At 36.4% G+C, this 26,156-nt stretch overlaps 3 protein-coding genes across 7 annotated transcripts in view; 1 reads left to right on the top strand and 2 right to left on the bottom strand.

Annotated features, from left to right (window-relative positions):
• Positions 1 to 15,249, top strand: part of col11a2 (collagen, type XI, alpha 2) — a 67,415-nt gene extending 52,166 nt beyond the window's left edge. For both annotated transcript variants that reach the window (XM_089123356.1, XM_089123355.1), the window contains one exon: positions 13,398 to 15,249. In XM_089123356.1, coding sequence (XP_088979482.1) covers positions 13,398 to 13,544 — 147 coding nt within the window. In that variant the 3' untranslated portion in view covers positions 13,545 to 15,249. The remainder of the gene's footprint in view (positions 1 to 13,397) is intronic.
• A 46-nt stretch (positions 15,250 to 15,295) lies between these two features.
• hsd17b8 (hydroxysteroid (17-beta) dehydrogenase 8) lies at positions 15,296 to 18,456 on the bottom strand. Its single transcript, XM_039678741.2, has 9 exons — positions 18,308 to 18,456; positions 17,733 to 17,935; positions 17,533 to 17,649; positions 17,129 to 17,224; positions 16,940 to 17,025; positions 16,040 to 16,124; positions 15,797 to 15,839; positions 15,576 to 15,650; positions 15,296 to 15,478 (listed from the first exon to the last, which is right to left on the bottom strand). The coding sequence occupies exons 1-9, from the start codon at positions 18,435 to 18,437 to the stop codon at positions 15,459 to 15,461; spliced, it is 855 nt and encodes a 284-aa protein (XP_039534675.2). The 5' UTR covers positions 18,438 to 18,456; the 3' UTR covers positions 15,296 to 15,458.
• A 525-nt stretch (positions 18,457 to 18,981) lies between these two features.
• On the bottom strand, positions 18,982 to 24,808 carry LOC120483604 (SLA class II histocompatibility antigen, DQ haplotype D beta chain). Of its 4 annotated transcripts, none has more exons than XM_039678738.2 (6): positions 24,264 to 24,418; positions 21,680 to 21,949; positions 21,280 to 21,561; positions 19,669 to 19,785; positions 19,528 to 19,574; positions 18,982 to 19,145 (listed from the first exon to the last, which is right to left on the bottom strand). In XM_039678738.2, exons 1-5 carry the CDS (start codon positions 24,403 to 24,405, stop codon positions 19,549 to 19,551), a joined length of 837 nt encoding a protein of 278 aa, XP_039534672.2. In that variant the 5' UTR covers positions 24,406 to 24,418; the 3' UTR covers positions 18,982 to 19,145; positions 19,528 to 19,548. The 4 variants fall into 4 exon arrangements, with proteins under 4 accessions (XP_039534672.2, XP_039534673.2, XP_039534671.2 ...); XM_039678739.2 differs by lacking the exon at positions 18,982 to 19,145 and adding an exon at positions 24,705 to 24,808 and having other exon boundaries at positions 19,415 to 19,574; positions 24,264 to 24,359; XM_039678737.2 differs by lacking the exon at positions 18,982 to 19,145 and having other exon boundaries at positions 19,415 to 19,574.
• Between the last annotated feature and the right edge of the window lie 1,348 nt (positions 24,809 to 26,156).

Below are 26,156 nucleotides of genomic sequence, written 5' to 3'. Positions count from 1 at the left end.
AACTCTGGATTATGATAGAGGGCCGTGAGACTTTGACCTGAGTGCAAAAATGGAGGCTCTAGACCCTTCCAGAGCTGAGATATCGAAATTCAAAATTTCGACCGGAAAAAAAAAACGACAGTGTTACCCCTTTCGTTTTTTTTTCATTTTTGGGCGAAAAATTAAGTTTCTCCAATCTTCTCAAAACTCTGGATTATGATAGAGGGCTGTGAGACTTTGACCTGAGTGCAAAAACGGAGGCTCTAGACCGTTCCAGAGCTGAGATATCGAAATTCAAAATTTCGACCGAAAAAAAAAACGACAGTGTTACCCCTTTCGTTTTTTTTTCATTTTTGGGCGAAAAATTAAGTTTCTCCAATCTTCTCAAAACTCTGGATTATGATAGAGGGCTGTGAGACTTTGACCTGAGTGCAAAAATGGAGGCTCTAGACCCTTCCAGAGCTGAGATATCGAAATTCAAAATTTCGACCCGAAAAAAAAAACGACAGTGTTACCCCTTTCGGTTTTTTTTTCATTTTTGGGCGAAAAATTAAGTTTCTCCAATCTTTTCAAAACTCTGGATTATGATAGAGGACTGTGAGACTTTGACCTGAGTGCAAAAATGGAGGCTCTAGACCCTTCCAGAGCTGAGATATCGAAATTCAAAATTTCGACCGGAAAAAAAAACGACAGTGTTACCCCTTTCGTTTTTTTTCATTTTTGGGCGAAAAATTAAGTTTCTCCAATCTTCTCAAAACTCTGGATTATGATAGAGGGCTGTGAGACTTTGACCTGAGTGCAAAAACGGATGATCTAGACCCTTCCAGAGCTGAGATATCGAAATTCAAAATTTCGACCGGAAAAAAAAAACGACAGTGTTACCCCTTTCGTTTTTTTTCATTTTTGGGCGAAAAATTAAGTTTCTCCAATCTTCTCAAAACTCTGGATTATGATAGAGGGCTGTGAGACTTTGACCTGAGTGCAAAAATGGATGATCTAGACCCTTCCAGAGCTGAGATATCGAAATTCAAAATTTCGACCCGAAAAAAAAACGACAGTGTTACCCCTTTCGTTTTTTTTTTTCATTTTTGGGCGAAAAATTAAGTTTCTCCAATCTTCTCAAAACTCTGGATTATGATAGAGTGCTGTGAGACTTTGACCTGAGTGCAAAAATGGAGGCTCTAGACCCTTCCAGAGCTGAGATATCGAAATTCAAAATTTCGACCGGAAAAAAAAACGACAGTGTTACCCCTTTTGTTTTTTTTTCATTTTTGGGCGAAAAATTAAGTTTCTCCAATCTTTTCAAAACTCTGGATTATGATAGAGGGCTGTGAGACTTTGACCTGAGTGCAAAAATGGATGATCTAGACCCTTCCAGAGCTGAGATATCGAAATTCAAAATTACGACCCGAAAAAAAAAACGACAGTGTTACCCCTTTCGTTATTTTCATTTTTGGGCGAAAAATTAAGTTTCTCCAATCTTCTCAAAACTCTGGATTATGATAGAGGGCTGTGAGACTTTGACCTGAGTGCAAAAATGGAGGCTCTAGACCCTTCCAGAGCTGAGATATCGAAATTCAAAATTTCGACCCGAAAAAAAAACGACAGTGTTACCCCTTTCGTTTTTTTTTTCATTTTTGGGCGAAAAATTAAGTTTCTCCAATCTTCTCAAAACTCTGGATTATGATAGAGGGCTGTGAGACTTTGACCTGAGTGCAAAAATGGAGGCTCTAGACCCTTCCAGAGCTGAGATATCGAAATTCAAAATTTCGACCGAAAAAAAAAACGACAGTGTTACCCCTTTCGTTTTTTTTCATTTTTGGGCGAAAAATTAAGTTTCTCCAATCTTCTCAAAACTCTGGATTATGATAGAGGGCTGTGAGACTTTGACCTGAGTGCAAAAATGGAGGCTCTAGACCCTTCCAGAGCTGAGATATCGAAATTCAAAATTTCGACCCGAAAAAAAAACGACAGTGTTACCCCTTTCGTTTTTTTTTCATTTTTGGGCGAAAAATTAAGTTTCTCCAATCTTTTCAAAACTCTGGATTATGATAGAGGGCTGTGAGACTTTGACCTGAGTGCAAAAATGGAGGCTCTAGACCCTTCCAGAGCTGAGATATCGAAATTCAAAATTTCGACCGAAAAAAAAAACGACAGTGTTACCCCTTTCGTTTTTTTTCATTTTTGGGCGAAAAATTAAGTTTCTCCAATCTTCTCAAAACTCTGGATTATGATAGAGGGCTGTGAGACTTTGACCTGAGTGCAAAAATTGAGGCTCTAGACCCTTCCAGAGCTGAGATATCGAAATTCAAAATTTCGACCCGAAAAAAAAACGACAGTGTTACCCCTTTCGTTTTTTTTCATTTTTGGGCAAAAAATTGAGTTTCTCCAATCTTCTCAAAACTCTGGATTATGATAGAGGGCTGTGAGACTTTGACCTGAGTGCAAAAATGGAGGCTCTAGACCCTTCCAGAGCTGAGATATCGAAATTCAAAATTTCGACCCGAAAAAAAAACGACAGTGTTAACCCTTTCGTTTTTTTTTCATTTTTGGGCGAAAAATTAAGTTTCTCCAATCTTCTCAAAACTCTGGATTATGATAGAGGGCTGTGAGACTTTGACCTGAGTGCAAAAATGGAGGCTCTAGACCCTTTCAGAGCTGAGATATCGAAATTCAAAATTTCGACCCGAAAAAAAAACGACAGTGTTACCCCTTTCGTTTTTTTTCATTTTTGGGCGAAAAATTAATTTTCTCCAATCTTCTCAAAACTCTGGATTATGATAGAGGGCTGTGAGACTTTGACCTGAGTGCAAAAATGGAGGCTCTAGACCCTTCCAGAGCTGAGATATCGAAATTCAAAATTTCGACCAAAAAAAAAAACGACAGTGTTACCCCTTTCGTTTTTTTTCATTTTTGGGCGAAAAATTAAGTTTCTCCAATCTTCTCAAAACTCTGGATTATGATAGAGGGCTGTGAGACTTTGACCTGAGTGCAAAAATGGTGGCTCTAGACCCTTCCAGAGCTGAGATATCGAAATTCAAAATTTCGACCGGAAAAAAAACCCGACAGTGTTACCCCTTTTGTTTTTTTTTCATTTTTTGGCGAAAAATTAAGTTTCTCCAATCTTTTCAAAACTCTGGATTATGATAGAGGGCTGTGAGACTTTGACCTGAGTGCAAAAATGGAGGCTCTAGACCCTTCCAGAGCTGAGATATCGAAATTCAAAATTTCGACCGGAAAAAAAAACGACAGTGTTACCCCTTTCGTTTTTTTTCATTTTTGGGCGAAAAATTAAGTTTCTCCAATCTTCTCAAAACTCTGGATTCTGATAGAGGGCCACAAGACTTTGACCTGAGTGCAAAAATGGAGGCTCTAGACCCTTCCAGAGCTGAGATATCGAAATTCAAAATTTCGACCCGAAAAAAAACTGACAGTGTTACCCCTTTCGTTTTTTTCGTTTTCGGGCGAAAAATTAAGTTTCTCCAATCTTCTCAAAACTCTGGATTCTGATAGAGGGCCGTGAGACTTTGACCTGAGTGCAAAAATGGAGGCTCTAGACCCTTCCAGAGCTGAGATATCGAAATTCAAAATTTCGACCCGAAAAAAAAACGACAGTGTTACCCCTTTCATTTTTTTTCATTTTTGGGCGAAAAATTAAGTTTCTCCAATCTTCTCAAAACTCTGGATTATGATAGAGGGCCGTGAGACTTTGACCTGAGTGCAAAAATGGAGGCTCTAGACCCTTCCAGAGCTGAGATATCGAAATTCAAAATTTCGACCGGAAAAAAAAAACGACAGTGTTACCCCTTTCGTTTTTTTTCATTTTTGGGCGAAAAATTAAGTTTCTCCAATCTTCTCAAAACTCTGGATTATGATAGAGGGCTGTGAGACTTTGACCTGAGTGCAAAAACGGAGGCTCTAGACCGTTCCAGAGCTGAGATATCGAAATTCAAAATTTCGACCGAAAAAAAAACGACAGTGTTACCCCTTTCGTTTTTTTTCATTTTTGGGCGAAAAATTAAGTTTCTCCAATCTTCTCAAAACTCTGGATTATGATAGAGGGCTGTGAGACTTTGACCTGAGTGCAAAAATGGAGGCTCTAGACCCTTCCAGAGCTGAGATATCGAAATTCAAAATTTCGACCCGAAAAAAAAAACGACAGTGTTACCCCTTTCGTTTTTTTTTCATTTTTGGGCGAAAAATTAAGTTTCTCCAATCTTTTCAAAACTCTGGATTATGATAGAGGACTGTGAGACTTTGACCTGAGTGCAAAAATGGAGGCTCTAGACCCTTCCAGAGCTGAGATATCGAAATTCAAAATTTCGACCGGAAAAAAAAACGACAGTGTTACCCCTTTCGTTTTTTTTCATTTTTGGGCGAAAAATTAAGTTTCTCCAATCTTCTCAAAACTCTGGATTATGATAGAGGGCTGTGAGACTTTGACCTGAGTGCAAAAACGGATGATCTAGACCCTTCCAGAGCTGAGATATCGAAATTCAAAATTTCGACCGGAAAAAAAAAACGACAGTGTTACCCCTTTCGTTTTTTTTCATTTTTGGGCGAAAAATTAAGTTTCTCCAATCTTCTCAAAACTCTGGATTATGATAGAGGGCTGTGAGACTTTGACCTGAGTGCAAAAATGGATGATCTAGACCCTTCCAGAGCTGAGATATCGAAATTCAAAATTTCGACCCGAAAAAAAAACGACAGTGTTACCCCTTTCGTTTTTTTTTTTCATTTTTGGGCGAAAAATTAAGTTTCTCCAATCTTCTCAAAACTCTGGATTATGATAGAGTGCTGTGAGACTTTGACCTGAGTGCAAAAATGGAGGCTCTAGACCCTTCCAGAGCTGAGATATCGAAATTCAAAACTTCGACCGGAAAAAAAAACGACAGTGTTACCCCTTTTGTTTTTTTTCATTTTTGGGCGAAAAATTAAGTTTCTCCAATCTTTTCAAAACTCTGGATTATGATAGAGGGCTGTGAGACTTTGACCTGAGTGCAAAAATGGATGATCTAGACCCTTCCAGAGCTGAGATATCGAAATTCAAAATTACGACCCGAAAAAAAAAAACGACAGTGTTACCCCTTTCGTTATTTTCATTTTTGGGCGAAAAATTAAGTTTCTCCAATCTTCTCAAAACTCTGGATTATGATAGAGGGCTGTGAGACTTTGACCTGAGTGCAAAAATGGAGGCTCTAGACCCTTCCAGAGCTGAGATATCGAAATTCAAAATTTCGACCCGAAAAAAAAACGACAGTGTTACCCCTTTCGTTTTTTTTTTCATTTTTGGGCGAAAAATTAAGTTTCTCCAATCTTCTCAAAACTCTGGATTATGATAGAGGGCTGTGAGACTTTGACCTGAGTGCAAAAATGGAGGCTCTAGACCCTTCCAGAGCTGAGATATCGAAATTCAAAATTTCGACCCGAAAAAAAAACGACAGTGTTACCCCTTTCGTTTTTTTTCATTTTTGGGCGAAAAATTAAGTTTCTCCAATCTTTTCAAAACTCTGGATTATGATAGAGGGCTGTGAGACTTTGACCTGAGTGCAAAAATGGAGGCTCTAGACCCTTCCAGAGCTGAGATATCGAAATTCAAAATTTCGACCGAAAAAAAAAACGACAGTGTTACCCCTTTCGTTTTTTTTCATTTTTGGGTGAAAAATTAAGTTTCTCCAATCTTCTCAAAACTCTGGATTATGATAGAGGGTTGTGAGACTTTGACCTGAGTGCAAAAATGGAGGCTCTAGACCCTTCCAGAGCTGAGATATCGAAATTCAAAATTTCGACCCGAAAAAAAAACGACAGTGTTACCCCTTTCGTTTTTTTTCATTTTTGGGCGAAAAATTAAGTTTCTCCAATCTTCTCAAAACTCTGGATTATGATAGAGGGCTGCGAGACTTTGACCTGAGTGCAAAAATGGAGGCTCTAGACCCTTCCAGAGCTGAGATATCGAAATTCAAAATTTCGACCCGAAAAAAAAACGACAGTGTTACCCCTTTCATTTTTTTTCATTTTTGGGCGAAAAATTAAGTTTCTCCAATCTTCTCAAAACTCTGGATTATGATAGAGGGCCGTGAGACTTTGACCTGAGTGCAAAAATGGAGGCTCTAGACCCTTCCAGAGCTGAGATATCGAAATTCAAAATTTCGACCGGAAAAAAAAACGACAGTGTTACCCCTTTCGTTTTTTTTCATTTTTGGGCGAAAAATTAAGTTTCTCCAATCTTCTCAAAACTCTGGATTATGATAGAGGGCTGTGAGACTTTGACCTGAGTGCAAAAATGGAGGCTCTAGACCCTTCCAGAGCTGAGATATCGAAATTCAAAATTTCGACCCGAAAAAAAAAACGACAGTGTTACCCCTTTCGTTATTTTCATTTTTGGGCGAAAAATTAAGTTTCTCCAATCTTCTCAAAACTCTGGATTATGATAGAGGGCTGTGAGACTTTGACCTGAGTGCAAAAATGGAGGCTCTAGACCCTTCCAGAGCTGAGATATCGAAATTCAAAATTTCGACAGAAAAAAAAAACGACAGTGTTACCCCTTTCGTTTTTTTTTCATTTTTGGGTGAAAAATTAAGTTTAAAAAAAAACGACAGTGTTACCCCTTTCGTTTTTTTTCATTTTTGGGCAAAAAATTAAGTTTCTCCAATCTTCTCAAAACTCTGGATTATGATAGAGGGCTGTGAGACTTTGACCTGAGTGCAAAAATTGAGGCTCTAGACCCTTCCAGAGCTGAGATATCGAAATTCAAAATTTCGACCCGAAAAAAAAACGACAGTGTTACCCCTTTCGTTTTTTTTCATTTTTGGGCAAAAAATTGAGTTTCTCCAATCTTCTCAAAACTCTGGATTATGATAGAGGGCTGTGAGACTTTGACCTGAGTGCAAAAATGGAGGCTCTAGACCCTTCCAGAGCTGAGATATCGAAATTCAAAATTTCGACCCGAAAAAAAAACGACAGTGTTAACCCTTTCGTTTTTTTTTCATTTTTGGGCGAAAAATTAAGTTTCTCCAATCTTCTCAAAACTCTGGATTATGATAGAGGGCTGTGAGACTTTGACCTGAGTGCAAAAATTGAGGCTCTAGACCCTTTCAGAGCTGAGATATCGAAATTCAAAATTTCGACCCGAAAAAAAAACGACCGTGTTACCCCTTTCGTTTTTTTTCATTTTTGGGCGAAAAATTAATTTTCTCCAATCTTCTCAAAACTCTGGATTATGATAGAGGGCTGTGAGACTTTGACCTGAGTGCAAAAATGGAGGCTCTAGACCCTTCCAGAGCTGAGATATCGAAATTCAAAATTTCGACCAAAAAAAAAAACGACAGTGTTACCCCTTTCGTTTTTTTTCATTTTTGGGCAAAAAATTAAGTTTCTCCAATCTTCTCAAAACTCTGGATTATGATAGAGGGCTGTGAGACTTTGACCTGAGTGCAAAAATGGTGGCTCTAGACCCTTCCAGAGCTGAGATATCGAAATTCAAAATTTCGACCGGAAAAAAAAAACGACAGTGTTACCCCTTTTGTTTTTTTTCATTTTTTGGCGAAAAATTAAGTTTCTCCAATCTTTTCAAAACTCTGGATTATGATAGAGGGCTGTGAGACTTTGACCTGAGTGCAAAAATGGAGGCTCTAGACCCTTCCAGAGCTGAGATATCGAAATTCAAAATTTCGACCGGAAAAAAAAACGACAGTGTTACCCCTTTCGTTTTTTTTCATTTTTGGGCGAAAAATTAAGTTTCTCCAATCTTCTCAAAACTCTGGATTCTGATAGAGGGCCACGAGACTTTGACCTGAGTGCAAAAATGGAGGCTCTAGACCCTTCCAGAGCTGAGATATCGAAATTCAAAATTTCGACCCGAAAAAAAACTGACAGTGTTACCCCTTTCGTTTTTTTCGTTTTCGGGCGAAAAATTAAGTTTCTCCAATCTTCTCAAAACTCTGGATTCTGATAGAGGGCCGTGAGACTTTGACCTGAGTGCAAAAATGGAGGCTCTAGACCCTTCCAGAGCTGAGATATCGAAATTCAAAATTTCGACCCGAAAAAAAAACGACAGTGTTACCCCTTTCATTTTTTTTCATTTTTGGGCGAAAAATTAAGTTTCTCCAATCTTCTCAAAACTCTGGATTATGATAGAGGGCCGTGAGACTTTGACCTGAGTGCAAAAATGGAGGCTCTAGACCCTTCCAGAGCTGAGATATCGAAATTCAAAATTTCGACCGGAAAAAAAAACGACAGTGTTACCCCTTTCGTTTTTTTTCATTTTTGGGCGAAAAATTAAGTTTCTCCAATCTTCTCAAAACTCTGGATTATGATAGAGGGCTGTGAGACTTTGACCTGAGTGCAAAAACGGAGGCTCTAGACCGTTCCAGAGCTGAGATATCGAAATTCAAAATTTCGACCGAAAAAAAAACGACAGTGTTACCCCTTTCGTTTTTTTTTCATTTTTGGGCGAAAAATTAAGTTTCTCCAATCTTCTCAAAACTCTGGATTATGATAGAGGGCTGTGAGACTTTGACCTGAGTGCAAAAATGGAGGCTCTAGACCCTTCCAGAGCTGAGATATCGAAATTCAAAATTTCGACCCGAAAAAAAAAACGACAGTGTTACCCCTTTCGTTTTTTTTTCATTTTTGGGCGAAAAATTAAGTTTCTCCAATCTTTTCAAAACTCTGGATTATGATAGAGGACTGTGAGACTTTGACCTGAGTGCAAAAATGGAGGCTCTAGACCCTTCCAGAGCTGAGATATCGAAATTCAAAATTTCGACCGGAAAAAAAAACGACAGTGTTACCCCTTTCGTTTTTTTTCATTTTTGGGCGAAAAATTAAGTTTCTCCAATCTTCTCAAAACTCTGGATTATGATAGAGGGCTGTGAGACTTTGACCTGAGTGCAAAAACGGATGATCTAGACCCTTCCAGAGCTGAGATATCGAAATTCAAAATTTCGACCGGAAAAAAAAAACGACAGTGTTACCCCTTTCGTTTTTTTTCATTTTTGGGCGAAAAATTAAGTTTCTCCAATCTTCTCAAAACTCTGGATTATGATAGAGGGCTGTGAGACTTTGACCTGAGTGCAAAAATGGATGATCTAGACCCTTCCAGAGCTGAGATATCGAAATTCAAAATTTCGACCCGAAAAAAAAACGACAGTGTTACCCCTTTCGTTTTTTTTTTTCATTTTTGGGCGAAAAATTAAGTTTCTCCAATCTTCTCAAAACTCTGGATTATGATAGAGTGCTGTGAGACTTTGACCTGAGTGCAAAAATGGAGGCTCTAGACCCTTCCAGAGCTGAGATATCGAAATTCAAAATTTCGACCGGAAAAAAAAACGACAGTGTTACCCCTTTTGTTTTTTTTCATTTTTGGGCGAAAAATTAAGTTTCTCCAATCTTTTCAAAACTCTGGATTATGATAGAGGGCTGTGAGACTTTGACCTGAGTGCAAAAATGGATGATCTAGACCCTTCCAGAGCTGAGATATCGAAATTCAAAATTACGACCCGAAAAAAAAAACGACAGTGTTACCCCTTTCGTTATTTTCATTTTTGGGCGAAAAATTAAGTTTCTCCAATCTTCTCAAAACTCTGGATTATGATAGAGGGCTGTGAGACTTTGACCTGAGTGCAAAAATGGAGGCTCTAGACCCTTCCAGAGCTGAGATATCGAAATTCAAAATTTCGACCCGAAAAAAAAACGACAGTGTTACCCCTTTCGTTTTTTTTTTCATTTTTGGGCGAAAAATTAAGTTTCTCCAATCTTCTCAAAACTCTGGATTATGATAGAGGGCTGTGAGACTTTGACCTGAGTGCAAAAATGGAGGCTCTAGACCCTTCCAGAGCTGAGATATCGAAATTCAAAATTTCGACCGAAAAAAAAAACGACAGTGTTACCCCTTTCGTTTTTTTTCATTTTTGGGCGAAAAATTAAGTTTCTCCAATCTTCTCAAAACTCTGGATTATGATAGAGGGCTGTGAGACTTTGACCTGAGTGCAAAAATGGAGGCTCTAGACCCTTCCAGAGCTGAGATATCGAAATTCAAAATTTCGACCCGAAAAAAAAACGACAGTGTTACCCCTTTCGTTTTTTTTCATTTTTGGGCGAAAAATTAAGTTTCTCCAATCTTTTCAAAACTCTGGATTATGATAGAGGGCTGTGAGACTTTGACCTGAGTGCAAAAATGGAGGCTCTAGACCCTTCCAGAGCTGAGATATCGAAATTCAAAATTTCGACCGAAAAAAAAAACGACAGTGTTACCCCTTTCGTTTTTTTTCATTTTTGGGTGAAAAATTAAGTTTCTCCAATCTTCTCAAAACTCTGGATTATGATAGAGGGTTGTGAGACTTTGACCTGAGTGCAAAAATGGAGGCTCTAGACCCTTCCAGAGCTGAGATATCGAAATTCAAAATTTCGACCCGAAAAAAAAACGACAGTGTTACCCCTTTCGTTTTTTTTCATTTTTGGGCGAAAAATTAAGTTTCTCCAATCTTCTCAAAACTCTGGATTATGATAGAGGGCTGCGAGACTTTGACCTGAGTGCAAAAATGGAGGCTCTAGACCCTTCCAGAGCTGAGATATCGAAATTCAAAATTTCGACCCGAAAAAAAAACGACAGTGTTACCCCTTTCGTTTTTTTTCATTTTTGGGCGAAAAATTAAGTTTCTCCAATCTTCTCAAAACTCTGGATTATGATAGAGGGCTGCGAGACTTTGACCTGAGTGCAAAAATGGAGGCTCTAGACCCTTCCAGAGCTGAGATATCGAAATTCAAAATTTCGACCGGAAAAAAAAACGACAGTGTTACCCCTTTCGTTTTTTTTCATTTTTGGGCGAAAAATTAAGTTTCTCCAATCTTCTCAAAACTCTGGATTATGATAGAGGGCTGTGAGACTTTGACCTGAGTGCAAAAATGGAGGCTCTAGACCCTTCCAGAGCTGAGATATCGAAATTCAAAATTTCGACCCGAAAAAAAAAACGACAGTGTTACCCCTTTCGTTATTTTCATTTTTGGGCGAAAAATTAAGTTTCTCCAATCTTCTCAAAACTCTGGATTATGATAGAGGGCTGTGAGACTTTGACCTGAGTGCAAAAATGGAGGCTCTAGACCCTTCCAGAGCTGAGATATCGAAATTCAAAATTTCGACAGAAAAAAAAAAACGACAGTGTTACCCCTTTCGTTTTTTTTTCATTTTTGGGTGAAAAATTAAGTTTAAAAAAAAACGACAGTGTTACCCCTTTCGTTTTTTTTCATTTTTGGGCAAAAAATTAAGTTTCTCCAATCTTCTCAAAACTCTGGATTATGATAGAGGGCTGTGAGACTTTGACCTGAGTGCAAAAATGGAGGCTCTAGACCCTTCCAGAGCTGAGATATCGAAATTCAAAATTTCGACCCGAAAAAAAAACGACAGTGTTACCCCTTTCGTTTTTTTTCATTTTTGGGCGAAAAATTAAGTTTCTCCAATCTTCTCAAAACTCTGGATTATGATAGAGGGCTGTGAGACTTTGACCTGAGTGCAAAAATGGAGGCTCTAGACCCTTTCAGAGCTGAGATATCGAAATTCAAAATTTCGACCCGAAAAAAAAACGACAGTGTTACCCCTTTGGTTTTTTTCATTTTTGGGCGAAAAATTAATTTTCTCCAATCTTCTCAAAACTCTGGATTATGATAGAGGGCTGTGAGACTTTGACCTGAGTGCAAAAATGGAGGCTCTAGACCCTTCCAGAGCTGAGATATCGAAATTCAAAATTTCGACCAAAAAAAAAAACGACAGTGTTACCCCTTTCGTTTTTTTTCATTTTTGGGCGAAAAATTAAGTTTCTCCAATCTTCTCAAAACTCTGGATTATGATAGAGGGCTGTGAGACTTTGACCTGAGTGCAAAAATGGTGGCTCTAGACCCTTCCAGAGCTGAGATATCGAAATTCAAAATTTCGACCGGAAAAAAAAACGACAGTGTTACCCCTTTTGTTTTTTTTCATTTTTTGGCGAAAAATTAAGTTTCTCCAATCTTTTCAAAACTCTGGATTATGATAGAGGGCTGTGAGACTTTGACCTGAGTGCAAAAATGGAGGCTCTAGACCCTTCCAGAGCTGAGATATCGAAATTCAAAATTTCGACCAGAAAAAAAAACGACAGTGTTACCCCTTTCGTTTTTTTTTCATTTTTGGGCGAAAAATTAAGTTTCTCCAATCTTCTCAAAACTCTGGATTCTGATAGAGGGCCACGAGACTTTGACCTGAGTGCAAAAATGGAGGCTCTAGACCCTTCCAGAGCTGAGATATCGAAATTCAAAATTTCGACCCGAAAAAAAACTGACAGTGTTACCCCTTTCGTTTTTTTCGTTTTCGGGCGAAAAATTAAGTTTCTCCAATCTTCTCAAAACTCTGGATTCTGATAGAGGGCCATGAGACTTTGACCTGAGTGCAAAAATGGAGGCTCTAAACCCCTCCAGAGCTGACATATCGAAATTCAAAATTTCGACCCGAAAAAAAAACGACAGTGTTACCCCTTTCGTTTTTTTCCGTTTTCGGGCGAAAAATTAACTTTCTCCAATCTTCTCGAAACTCTGGATTCTGATAGAGGGCCACGAGACTTTGACCTGAGTGCAAAAATGGAGGCTCTAGACCCTTCCAGAGCTGAGATATCGAAATTCAAAATTTCGACCCGAAAAAAAAAAACGACAGTGTTACCCCTTTCGTTTTTTTCCTTTTCGGGCGAAAAATTAAGTTTCTCCAATCTTCTCAAAACTCTGGATTCTGATAGAGGGCCACGAGACTTTGACCTGCGTGCAAAAATGGAGGCTCTAGACCCTTCAAGAGCTGAGATATCGAAATTAAAAATTTCGACCCGAAAAAAAAAAACGACAGTGTTACCCCTTTCGTTTTTTTCCTTTTCGGGCGAAAAATTAAGTTTCTCCAATCTTCTCAAAACTCTGGATTCTGATAGAGGGCCACGAGACTTTGACCTGAGTGCAAAAATGGAGGCTCTAGACCCTTCCAGAGCTGAGATATCGAAATTCAAAATTTCGACCCGAAAAAAAAAAACGACAGTGTTACCCCTTTCGTTTTTTTCGTTTTCGGGCGAAAAAATAAGTTTCTCCAATCTTCTTGAAACTCTGGATTCTGATAGAGGGCCATGAGACTTAGACCTGAGTGTAAAAATGGAGGCTCTAGACCCTTCCAGAGCTGAGATATTGAGATCCCACATAGCATTTGTGCCATTATAAATATCCTCACTTCATATCTTGATTAGATAATTTATTTTATTTTAGGTGTGTTTTTAGAATGTTTCAACTGCAACCATAATACAATATTATTAAAAATATCTCTTTGCTGAGTAGTTGTTCTTATGTAATTGTATCTACTCATTACACTGTATTCCATCCCTCCTCTTAAACACTTCTTTCTCTTCTCCCCCCTGCAGTATCGTAAAGGTTTGGACAGGACAGTGCTGGAGGTGAACACACCTCAGGTGGAGCAGCTTCCTCTGCTGGACATCAGGATCTCAGACTTTGGGGAGGACAATCAGAAATTTGGTTTTGAAGTGGGACCTGTCTGTTTCCTGGGATAAACACACACATGCTGAGGGCAAGGGGAATACAATCGCCGATACATTCACACACAAACGTACTCACTCAGCCATGCACTTAAAACCTAGACATAATGCCAACACTAAAAAAAGACATTTCAAATTACATGTAAGAAGTGGGACACATAGATTCATACACACACACACATACACATTGTTGTGAAACAAAGTTGCACACAAAGTACAAGCCCAGGGAAAAACACTCCCAGCAACGGATGGACAACAAGAGGAGAAGAGAGCCATTCTCGCAGGAGAGATATTGACAAATATTCTGTCAAGAAACAGAAGTGTGTTGGGGCAGACACTGAAGGCCGTCCCGTTTCGGCCCCCTCTCTCCTACAGCTCCCCTCCCCACTGTTTCTCTTCCGAGACGTTCCACTCTTCCTACCTCCATGCCTGATCGTTTCTCGCTTCCTCCCTTTCCTTATAGAATAGAATGCAGGTGAAATGTAAACTGAGGAATGGAAGCTGAAAATTCCATTAGAAGGTGAAATTAGAATCATTTCTGAGCTGTAATACAATCACACCAGCATTGTAACTGGGTCATATATATATATGCAATGAAATCAAAGCCATTTACAATGTAAAATTGAATTGAATCTGATGTTGTACATTTATTATAAAGAAAAAAACTTTTTTTTTTTTTTTTATAAATAGACATGCTGCCAACTTACCAGTCCAGTATTTATGGTGAAAGAACTTAAGCTGGTTGTATTTTTACTACAGGGGCCTTTAAAAATTTGCATTTCATCTGTACATGGTTGACCCACGGCATTCAGTATTGATCCGTTTGTCACCTTTGACCTTTCGTGTGAACAGTGTTCCATAGTAGAACCATTTGTACAGAAATATTTTATTGTATTTATTTTGTGAAACAAACAGGTGCTCACAAGAAAATGACCAACACTTGCAGTCCAAAAATAATGTGGTATTCATCTGTAATTATTTCCTGTAGTTTCTTTTTCAACAATCTATTAAATATGTAAATTAAACCCCAGAAAGCAAATCTGCCTTCTTTGTATGATATATACTTGCTTGTGATCAGTTATTGGTGATGATATTGCATTGTTTCAATGCATGAGGTTTAGTGCAGATCATGATAATAAAAGACGGAAATGTCTTGAGGCTCGGACAGCAGTGGAGAAGGGACAGGAAGAGGGAATGAAACTGATGGTGGTTTGTTTTTTTTTATGTATATTTTTTGTTTCTTTTTTAAAACATGGAGAGGGGAATGAAAAGCTATAAAAATGATTTGTGAATTAAAAGTTGTTTGTGTGGTTTTCTCACGAGTACAATACTAGGATTGATTTTGTCATCTTTAAAACAAATATGGTGCTAAAACTTGTTTTATGTAAGTACTTCAAAATCTGTTTGTGTAATATATAATCTATTTAAAGAGCTGTTGGACTCCTTTGTTGTTCTTTTCCCCATTTGTTTCCTGCTGTCATGATCACATGGTGCTTTTGCTAATATTTGATCTGCCTCATTTTTTTTTGAGCCAAACTACCATTTTCACCAAATCTTCTCATGTCTTGTTGAAACTATAATTAATATGCCCACTCTATTTAACACCTATAAAAAACGTTTTGCGCTCTATTAGTCTGGGTTTTAATCTGTTAACTGTTTTAATCCTTTGACTTGATGTTGTTTTGGTCCAAACATTCCCATTAAACCACACATCAACACATTTCCTCCTGTGTCAACTTAATTATTTTTAAAAAATGGGTTCAGTATTGATTTTTCTCACTTATATTTTAATTGTATAAATATAGAATTTTCATTTGTTGCATTCTACACAATATTTTTACAGCAATTACATTAAATTTATACAAGGACAGTTTCTCATAGAAAAAGGCACTGTGTTGGTGAACAATTTAGAGACTTTTAACATTGTTTTCAGCCAATGAAGAGTCCACCTGTATTGATTAAAGAGAAAAAAAAGCATATTTCTAAATCAAATCACTCAGTTTTTTCTGCTGAAGATGCTGTTCAGCAAGAGATCAAGCTTCTTACCAGCAACTTCAATGCTGACTCCAGTAATATATCGACTGTCATCAGAAGCCAGAAAGGCACACGCGTCAGCGACTTCTGCAGAGACGAGCAAAAGTGAAAGATATCTAATTATGTATTTTATATACAAAGTGAGCATCCAACCTAATTATTAGAACGCATTTGGTGTGATACTCACAAGTCCAATCATGAAACTGCTTTTGTATAATAAAAAAAATACTTACCAGCAGGTTCTCCCATCCTTCCCATTGGGATGATGGATGTGAACTGCACAAAATAACCAAAATATTGCAGTAAAAGTGGCTTTAATGTGGCGAGATATCTTGGCAATGCAATACATTAATATAATAAAAAGGTTAAGATCCTTCAATAAAGTTCAAAGATGTTTTAAATCAATAAAACGATCATGTGACGTCACATCTATGACAAGATTTTAATAATCTGAAGACACAAATATTGTTCCTTACTTTATGGATGACTTTCTCTGGTACTTTATCTGTCATGGGTGTAGTGATGAACCCTGGCAGGACACAGTTGCAGCGAATACCAAATCTAAAAGCAACAAAACATAGTTTATATTAAATTATTACAATTATAGAGAATAAAGACATGATCTCTTTTCATAAAAACTGTTTAAAAATGTGATATTTACAGCTTATTACTAGGGCTGTCAAACGATTAATCGCAACACACACACATGCTTGTATATATTTAAGCTAACCCTAACCCTAACTGTGTATAATTATTTTATATATATAAATATACAAACATGCTTGTATACATTTAAGAAAAAAATATTACTTATATATAAAATATTTATACTTATATATGTAATATAAATTATATATAAATCTATGTACAGTATATACGTGAAATATTTCTTAAATAAATACAAGCATGTGTGTGTATTTATATATATATATATATATATATGAAGAGTTCAGATGCAAAAGCCTCTAAATGCCATTTGAAATTTTCTTCTTTAATGATGATTTTTATCAAGCTTGTATATTTAAGTTCAGTGATTTCACTTAAATGGCAATGATAATTACCTATTAATTGTTATTTAAGTGAAATTACTGAACTTAAATATACAAGTTTGATAAAAATCATCATTAAAGAAGAAAATTTCAAATGGCATTTAGAGGCTTTTGCATCTGAACTCTTCATATATAATTATTATACACAGTGCACCCACATATTACGTAAACACAAACTTTTATTTTGGATGCGATTAATCGCGATTAATCGTTTGACAGCCCTACTTATTACTTACACATAAGCAGCTCCACAAACCCCAAAACATAATATAGTTACAATGTGCAGGTCTGTAAATATGTTCTAGTCACAGTAAAATGTTCACATACTTGCTGAGCTCTTTGGCTGCGGTTCGAGTGAGTCCCTCAACTCCAGCTTTAGAAGCGGAGTAGTTCACCTGGCCAACATTCCCAACCTACACACAAAGAAAGAGACTATTAAGACAACGTTCATGACTTAATTAAGCATCCTTGGTGTAAAAATGTTAAAACTGTGAGTATAGTGTACTAATGCTTGACCTTGCCCACTATACTGCCCACAGTGATGATGGAGCCCTTCGCAGACCCGGCAGAAACTAAAGCCTTAGAGACGGCCTGAGTCAGAAGAAATGTTCCCTGAAACACATCATCAGTACAGAAGATCAGATACAGACTTGCACACTTACAGATCGCATTCAAAAGTTTAGGAGAATGGGACAACTTAAATGGGGAAAAAACAGTACCATTTAAAAGATTGAGGTCAGTAAGAATTGATTTTATAAAGGAATTATCACTTTTATTCAGCAAGCATTAAATTGGTCAAAAGTTATAGTAAAAATAGTTGATAAAAAAGATTTCGAATCATCCTTTTTTCAACTTAAATTAAAAACATCTTGTTTTTCCTGACTGTGTTTCATTACAGGTTAGACTCTAGATTGTGGCACCTTGAGATTGACTTCAATGACTTTGTCAAAGTCATCCTCTTCCATGTTGAGAAGGAACTCATCTTGAGTGATCCCGGCTGCATTCACACACACAGAGGCCGGCTGGAAGTAGCGGCACTGTAAGAGAACATTCTGGTTTATTATTCAACCCCTCAGAGCTGCAGAGGAGACCATAAACAGCAGACACGTGTCTGTCATACCTGAATACTTGTCACTAGGTTCTCCACACTGTCCTTTGATGACACGTCCACCCCAAGAGCCATGTGATCCTGACCTTTGTGGTCACGTGACAGGAGTTCCAAGGTCTGATTGGCTGATTCTTCATTGCGGTCAGCCACTATTACAGATGCCCCTTCAGTGGCAAATCTCTGACACACTGCCCTGCCGATGCCACTGCCACCCCCTGAAACAAAATCACCATGACGGCTTTATTAATCAATAAATGATACATACATAAACGTATACCATCCAATAAACTTTAGTAGAAACAAAATTACACATGATGCCCAAATATTGCACAAATATTTCACTTATTATGTGTTATGTATTCCATATACAAATACTGAAACTGTGTTGCATTGTACAGACTCAATCTTTAGTTCAAATAGCTATAAACATTGTCAAAACAAAGGTGTTTTACGAGCACTGAAAGTGAACGGTAATGTTAGCTGTATTACTTGTATAACAATCGTGTTCAACAATAAAATTGTATTATGACTTAAATTATACAAATATATATATGGCCATTAAGACATAAAATGTTTTTAAATCTCACCTGTCACTAATGTCAACCTGGATATGAGACGAGAGGACGCCGCCATGACAGTCAGCTGTGTGTTGAAATACCTAATTATGTCCACTAGAGGGAGTGGGAGTCCGATATTTTTTCCCTGCTTCACATTCATGAGTGGGACGACGCACGACGCAATTTGTTCAGAACAGATGTTCTTCTTTAAGGATTATTTAATAAAATAAAATGAGTTCGATCATATCTATGTCGGTAAAACCATTTCTGTGTCTTAAACAAATGGAGAATGCGTTAACAATTAGGAACGCTAGAGAAAGTGGAACCACACCGGAATAAATTTACAGACGCTCAATACCGTAACTGACCACAAGAGAGCAGAAGTGTACAACCGAAGAAAAAAATAGACCTGCTGCGCTAATGTTCAAAATACATATAATTCTAGAGCAGTGGTCTACTACTCGCTTCCTATATCAGAATCAGAATGAGCTTTATTTGTAAAGTACACACACACAAACTGAATCTGTCTTGATGACAGAAGCTTACAGTGCACAGACAGAATGACAACAAAAAGAAACTGATAATAAAAAATTAGTGAATACAAATAACAAAAATGTAATAAAAAAATTACAAAATAGACAAAAAAGAAATTACACAATATGTACAGCTATGGCCGATATTTTAAATATTTATTTATTTTATAATTTCTATACTTCTATACATCTCATTTTATAAAAAGCGTAAACTACAAATCGCTTTATTTTTTTGTTAATTGAATATGTGTGTTAGATGAGATACTTCAGGAGTGATAATGAGTGAATAAGCTGCACACTGCACCTGCTCTGCAACCCAAACCTCCGCTGTGCGTCTGGGGAAATAAAGAGAACAATTAACGACGCTCCCTTGTGTCTGTTAGAGTAAATGCAGTCAGTGTTTTCTTTCTGCAGCTTTTCTAATCTAAATTATATCATTCAACACCAGATCATTAAAAATAAAACTGAATCCCTACACATTTGCATGTTTGATAAAATTTTATGAACTTATCTGATACACTGTAGCAGTTTTGAGGATGTTTTTTGTTGCTATGCTTTGCTAAGTATTTGATGTGCAAATGAATGAGAGGCAATCAGGCATAGATAAGTAAAAAATATATTCTTTATTAAAATGAGCAATAATTTACAACAGGGTATAAAACATTTACACATGCACGTAAAAGCAGAGTTTATTTTCATCAATGGTTCAATCCTTACTAATTTCAATGAAAAAGGCGCTCAACTGAGGGGAAGGGAAGAGAAACCTGGGGAAAACAAGAAAAGTGTTTACATCGTTTCTTTAGATCTATCCTGGATTATCACTCCATTATGTTATGATGAGTAGTGGTAGACTTTTACCTCTGTGCCTGCGTTTGTAATAGATGTATGCAGCAGAAAAGGCCACAATAAGGCCGAGCAGGAAACTAAAGCAACCAACAGCTAATTTAGCAATTCTGGTATCGAGGGAGGTCGAGTCTGAGCATGAGAAAAGACCAGAGAAAGAGAATGAACAGCATGTGACAGAGACAAATAACCTATTGTAAGAGATTACATGCAAATCAATAAGCCAACAGTGCATGAAAGTCATCTGAACATCATTACGTTGAAATGCAAGTGCATTGTGGATGTTACTATTGGGAAATTACTACAGTCATTCCAACATTACATCAGTGCAACATCAACACAAACATCATGCAGTAACATTTGCTTTAGTGAGAAAAAAAGTGGAAGTGTCGGAGTGTAGTTTTAATTTAAGTTATTGATTTATTCTAGTGTGTAATTGTAGTGCTTTAAAGGACTAGTTCAATTAAAAATAAAAATTCTGTCATCATTTACTCACCCTCAAGTTGTTTCAAAACTGTATGCATTTCTTTCTTCTATTGAAAACAAAGGTAGATATTTTGAAAAATGTCGGGAACCAAACAGTTGATGGACTTCCATAGTATTTTTTTTTCCTACTATGGGAGTCAATGGGGTCCATCAACTGTTTGGTTCCCGACATTCTTCAAAATATCTTCTTTTGTGTTCAGCAGAAGAAAGATATTCATACAGGTCTAAAAAAAAATCGAAGGTGAGTAAATGATGACATAATTTTCATTTTTAAAGGGATAGTTCACTTTGAAATACATTTTTGGTATGTTTTAGTTTACCTTGAGGTAAACTAAAGTTGTCTGTAACTAAAGTTGTTTGTAAACTAAAGTAGTTGTCTTTGTTTCCGCAGTAGTTTCAATTTTGATATTTTTCGGTCAAACCGTTCTTGTCTATAATAGAGGTCTATGGTCACCACCTCAAAAAGCTTGCACAGAGAAGTCCAAATTAAGTTTGTGTCTTAGGCCATCAATGTGTATAATAATTATACACATTGATGGCCTAAGACACGAAACGAGCGGTTTGTGTGAGAAAACAAACAGTACTTATATCGATTTTACCTCTTGTAACGACAGTGATCTGAGGGTGCGGGGGCTTTGTGGCTGTGGTTACAAGAGGTAAAAACGATATATATACTGTTCATTTTCTCACACAAACCGCTCGTTTCGTGTCTTAGGCCATCAATGTGTACTTACATTTACGAGTCATTAAATCGTGTTTAATTTGGACTTCTCTGTGCATGCTCTTTGAGGTGGTGACCATAGACCTCCATTATATGACTGATAGACAAGATCGGTTTGACCTAAAAATAAAATTGAAACTACTAAAAAAAAATTGATTTCAAAGTAAACTATCCCTTTAAGTAACTATTCCAAGTGCTTTATTTCAATAAAAACTAAATATTATGTACCGGGATATAGCTTTAGTTGACGTAATTACCCCGGTCAGTTCTTCTGCATGAATCAGAAATGAGAAGTTGAAGATTGTGGCAGTGCTGTTCTTTTGTTCATGGATCAAGTGATCAGCACCAACTACCACTGGTAAATTCCACCAGTCATCTAAACAATGATTGATATACAGTAGCTCACGATCATAACTCACCCCACTGAACAACGAGAGGTTTCTCCAGGCCGCTGTGCTCCACTCGGCAGCTCACACTGACTCCTCTGTGCAGCACCAGATCCAGGTGTGAATGCATCTGGTACCTCCAGTCACCATTATCCATGAATTCAGTGGAGATAACGTCGGCAGTGACCTCCGAGCCATCCAATAGCCAGGTAATATTGATGGCCTGTGGGTAAAAATTGTATGCATGGCACACAAGGGTGGACAGCTGACCGTAATGAGCCTTCTTAGTGGGACGTACGGTAACAACGGGCGGCACTGTTGCAAAGACAACAAAAGGATTCCACTAAATATAACCTATTGAACCACTTCTGACTATTTCAACTCGTTGATTTTGTTTTTCATTTCCTTTTGCTTAAATGAATATATTGCTTACCCTTTCTCCTTGTGCTGTTGACATAGAGTCTTGCGTTGGCTCTGCACAGTGTCTCCAGCTCCTCCTTCCGCTGTTTCATCTTCCAGCCCTGACTGTTGTAATGATCAGCGTTCTTGATTCCATATTCATCATAACCAACATATTTCCCCAGCCTTGAGTCATAACTGCACAAAAGCTTCTGGTTGAAGACCAACTTTATTATGTAGACCATATCAGACAAATCCACTTTGCTATACTCGCATTCAACAATGTTCTGGAACACATAAACATCTGAAGGGAACAGAAAGATATTTGAATAAAAGTTAGTATTTGCCAGTTAAGACATGTACAATACACAATACATCCAGAAATCTGTGCATATCAACAATGAGGTCATTTATTTTATTTTTCTGCAATTTGTTCCAAACAGGAAGAAGCTAAAATGGTTCTGAGCATGTGATTCAAATAATTTATGTATAGTAAACTACAAGTTAATTTTATAAAGTATATACTCAAGTAAAGTTCAAATATATTTTAAGTATGCTATAATTTATAGTAAGTATATAAGATCCATGTACAAGTCAACTTTTAAGTGTACTATTTCAACACTGATTGATACTAAATTGGCCCACTTTTTAGTATGCAAGTACACTGTCATAAAAATGTTGTTGGTTTAACTTAAAAATTGAAGTAACCTGGTTGCCTTAAAATTTTAAGTTCATTGAAATGGAAAAATTTAGTTAATACAATGAAGGAGATTGATTTAATCATCAGAAACTCAAAATATTATGTTATCTGAACTACATAAATTATTTAAGTTGATTTGACAAAAAAAATGTTGTGATTACAAATCATGAAAATATTTTTTTACAGTGTATATGTTTAAGTGTATGGAAGCATTAGCGTATTGCATTTACTTGAGAAAAAAAATCTACTCTGTTTTTCTGAATTAACGAGTTAATTATCTCAGAATTATGAGTAACTCATTAATTCATAAAAATTAATAAACAAAACATTAAAATGTTTTTCAAGAAAAAATTATCTCATAATTCTGGGATAATTAACTCGTTAATTCAGAAAAAAACAGAGTAGAATTTTTTTTTTCTCAAGTGAATGCAATACGTTTCCATATAAATGTAAATGTAACAGTAGAAAACGTATTATTATTAACAGTATAAGCCTATTATTAATGCTATTTCACACATTTTGACTTATTTACACTGTTAATTCTCATGCTAAACATGGCCAAAGTAAAATAAATAAATAAATAAATAAATAAACAACGAGTTGGACGCATGATAAGTATTCTGATTCATAAAGGGTGATATTCCTTATGTGCACTGCATCAAATATATTTATATATTTATATATGAAGAGTTCAGATGCAAAAGCCTCTAAATGCCATTTGAAATTTTCTTCTAAAATGATCATTTTTATCAAGCTTGTATATTTAAGTTCAGTAATTTCACTTTAATGACAATTAATAGGTAATCTTCATTTCCATTTAAGTGAAATTACTGAACTTAAATATACAAGCTTGATAAAAAATGATCATTTTAGAAGAAAATTTCAAATGGCACTTAGAGGCTTTTGCATCTGAACTCTCCATATGTTGTTGGCAATCGTAAACAACACGAATGTATAGTGAATCAGAAGTTATCCAGGGATAATGCAATGATGTATTGTGTGTGTTTAAATACATTTGTTTAGCTGACCACCATAAGTATAAACTCCATTTGTTTGCTCGTGACTCTTTAGCTCCGCCCACGGCACGCCTCCAGGAGCGCCACTGTTTTCGGGAAGAAGCGGTAAAGCTGGATCTGTCTTTTATAAATCTGATTTAAAGACTCTTTGGAGATATGAAGAATGCAATACCTCTTTATAGGTAGGCTACTCAAGATTAACATGAGATTGGCAGAAACTGTGTTATGTCCCCTTTAAGAGAGTACACTTAAGTATCAGTAAACTATTGGTAAAGTTAGTTTTATACTGCAATTATACTTGTATGTCTTCTTTAAGTGAACATATCATACTTATAGTTTGCTATTTATTTATATATTATTTTAACAGGGCCCAGAGGTACCATTCATGACTTTTGAAAATGGAAACGACAAAGATTGCGTACCATACTGAACTGTACCGTAGCTCTCGAGGCATGTTACTCTTTTAGAAGATGTGTAAAGGCACCCCATACTGTATAACAGTGAAAACACTGATATTCAAATCTATATTCGAATATCTATTTTCTTTAGAAAAAAAATACTTTTAAACAATATACATTTATAAGACATGTAGAACTATGTGGAAAAAAGTATTTAAAAAGGCTACTCAATCGAAAGATTACACACAACTACTACAAGTACACTTAAGTATATCTAGATCAAAAGATTGAGGAAGTAGAGCAATACTTAGTCTTTTCTGTATACTCAAATGCAATTTTAAGTATATTTATGAGAAGTACTTTACTTAGAAGTAAAGTAAAAGAAGTATAGGCACACATGAATAAACTTCTTTTTTGTAAGGGTAGTTACCGTAAAATGGTGAGACTGGCCCTACAAGTCATTCCTGTCTTCATATATCAGTAGTTTCAGAGATTTAAACTCACCTTTAGATGAGACACAACAAAACGCAAAGCCCACTAGAACAAGTGTGAGTCTGAATGTCCTCATCTCAGTGTTCTGCTTCCAGTGTAGACGCAGTGCTGTTCCAGGAGAGAGTTTGAGAATCAGTCTAAATAATGAAAGCATTCATTCGCTTCACTGCTCATGGATACTTCCTCATAATTTAGTATCAGTCACCACCTTTTACTGTCTATGGTCACCACAGAACTCAGAACAAAAAGTACACAAGGCCTGTAAAACACTCCTTCAACTTTTTTGTCTTCATCCAAAAACATCTCAGTGTAAAGGAAGCTACTATGGATCTTCTAAAATATTGTGTTCACATATCAACTACACAATATATTAAGGAGTATTCAGGGTGAATCAAATACAACAAATATCTCTTTTCAATAACTCAATGAGATCTCCTTAAGTTACCCACTTACCTCAGCACACTACAGGCTCTTTACACAACACTTGCGTCTGCCATTGAGATGAATGGGAATGCTAACAAATGTTAATGCTAATAGGTGTTAATGACTTCCTGGAGATATTCAGCATTAAAAAAATCGCTGTTTGGATTTAAATAGGCAAATGCTTAAGAGTCTATGATTGGATCATTATTCCAGTAATTATTACGTTTCTAGCATGTTATGCTTGGGAACAATTCTTTTTGATGGTGTGTATTTTTACATTTCTTAAACAATCATGTAGGAAAACACATCATGGCCATATTCCATTTTTTTAAGTTTTCAATATTATCAGTAAACTAAATGAAATGTTGCCTTGGAAACGAGCAGAATATTAAGTTTCAGTTTCAAAATATTTTGTTAAGTAACATTTTTTTTTTTTTGGCAACACTATATTATACATTGCCCTTGTTACATGTAGTTACTATAGTAAAAACAGTAACTTATAGATAATTGCAAGTAACCAAATCCTACCCTAGCTCTATAATAAATACATGTAGTTAATAAACATTACTCAGTACTTAAATAATTACAGTGTAAGACTGACACCTTAAAATAAATTGTATTTTTTTTAAATGGTATTAAATAACTATAATATCCCTGGATTCATACATATTCCATTGAAGTTCATATAGAAAAATGCAAATGAGATAGTATGGTCCTAAAGAAAACACACTCAAGCACAAGATTTTGTTTTAAGAACATCTCACCCTCTTTATTAATGTGACATTTATCAGATGAGAATAATGGTCGCATGAAGCATCTGTTGAGATGATGCTTATAGCTTGAGGTTTCATTTCGTTATATTTTGCTGTTGTTTTCTTTAAAAAAAAAAAAAAAAAAAAAAAACATGAGCTGTGGAAAAAACCAGCCACAATACTAAACAGAAGAGCTGAAGACAGGAGTAAAGAAAGAAAAAAAAGCGCAGGAAACAGAAATCAGGTCATATTGACAGATGCAAGCTGCGAGTTCATGAAACTTAACTTACATATGTACAAGTTTTGTAAGAAAAAAAACATTTCAAATGGTTTTGTTGTTGTGTAACTGCAAATGATACTGAACCTACATTTCCAAGCACTACATTTCTGAATGAGGGTCATTATGTTAAAACTATAAATTGTGCATTCATTCTCTGGGCAAATAATAATAAACACACTAAAACAAAACAAAACCAGACTAAAACTCAAAAACCAAGATTTACAAAACAGTATTCATATCAACACCAAATTAAGCAGCTGTGTCATTCTGAAACTCCTAGAAATCCGGACCGAAACCACATGAACGGAAAAATAATTTACGCATCCAGAAAAACAAATGCTCATGTAGTCCCGCTGAATTCAAAGAGCACGATTCTGTTTCTTTAATGCAGATTTGAAGCAGGCTGGATGGAAGTGAGATCAGATTCAAGTTTTAAGACGCCACTAAAGC

This window comes from Pimephales promelas, chromosome 18 (genome assembly GCF_988280905.1).
Source record: "Pimephales promelas chromosome 18, fPimPro1.hap1.1, whole genome shotgun sequence".
NCBI classification, from domain to species: domain Eukaryota; kingdom Metazoa; phylum Chordata; class Actinopteri; order Cypriniformes; family Leuciscidae; genus Pimephales; species Pimephales promelas.
The sequence above is the reverse complement of the archived record's forward strand: the minus strand, read 5'-3'. Positions and strand labels throughout refer to the sequence as shown.

Bases quoted from the DNA above. Each gene is read 5' to 3' on its own strand.
- hsd17b8 (XM_039678741.2), bottom strand. From the start codon at position 18,437: ATGAATGTGAAGCAGGGAAAAAATATCGGACTCCCACTCCCTCTAGTG. The intron at 17,936-18,307 runs GTGAGATTTAAA...ATTTTGTTTCAG, and splicing joins CAGGTTGACATTAGTGACAG to GGGGTGGCAGTGGCATCGGC. The intron at 15,479-15,575 runs GTAAGAAGCTTG...TAATCAATACAG, and splicing joins AGTCAGCATTGAAGTTGCTG to GTGGACTCTTCATTGGCTGA.
- LOC120483604 (XM_039678738.2), bottom strand. From the start codon at position 24,405: ATGCTTTCATTATTTAGACTGATTCTCAAACTCTCTCCTGGAACAGCA. The intron at 19,786-21,279 runs GTGAGTTATGAT...TCTCATGCTCAG, and splicing joins ACCTCTCGTTGTTCAGTGGG to ACTCGACCTCCCTCGATACC. The intron at 19,575-19,668 runs GTAAAAGTCTAC...TGTTTTCCCCAG, and splicing joins TTACAAACGCAGGCACAGAG to GTTTCTCTTCCCTTCCCCTC.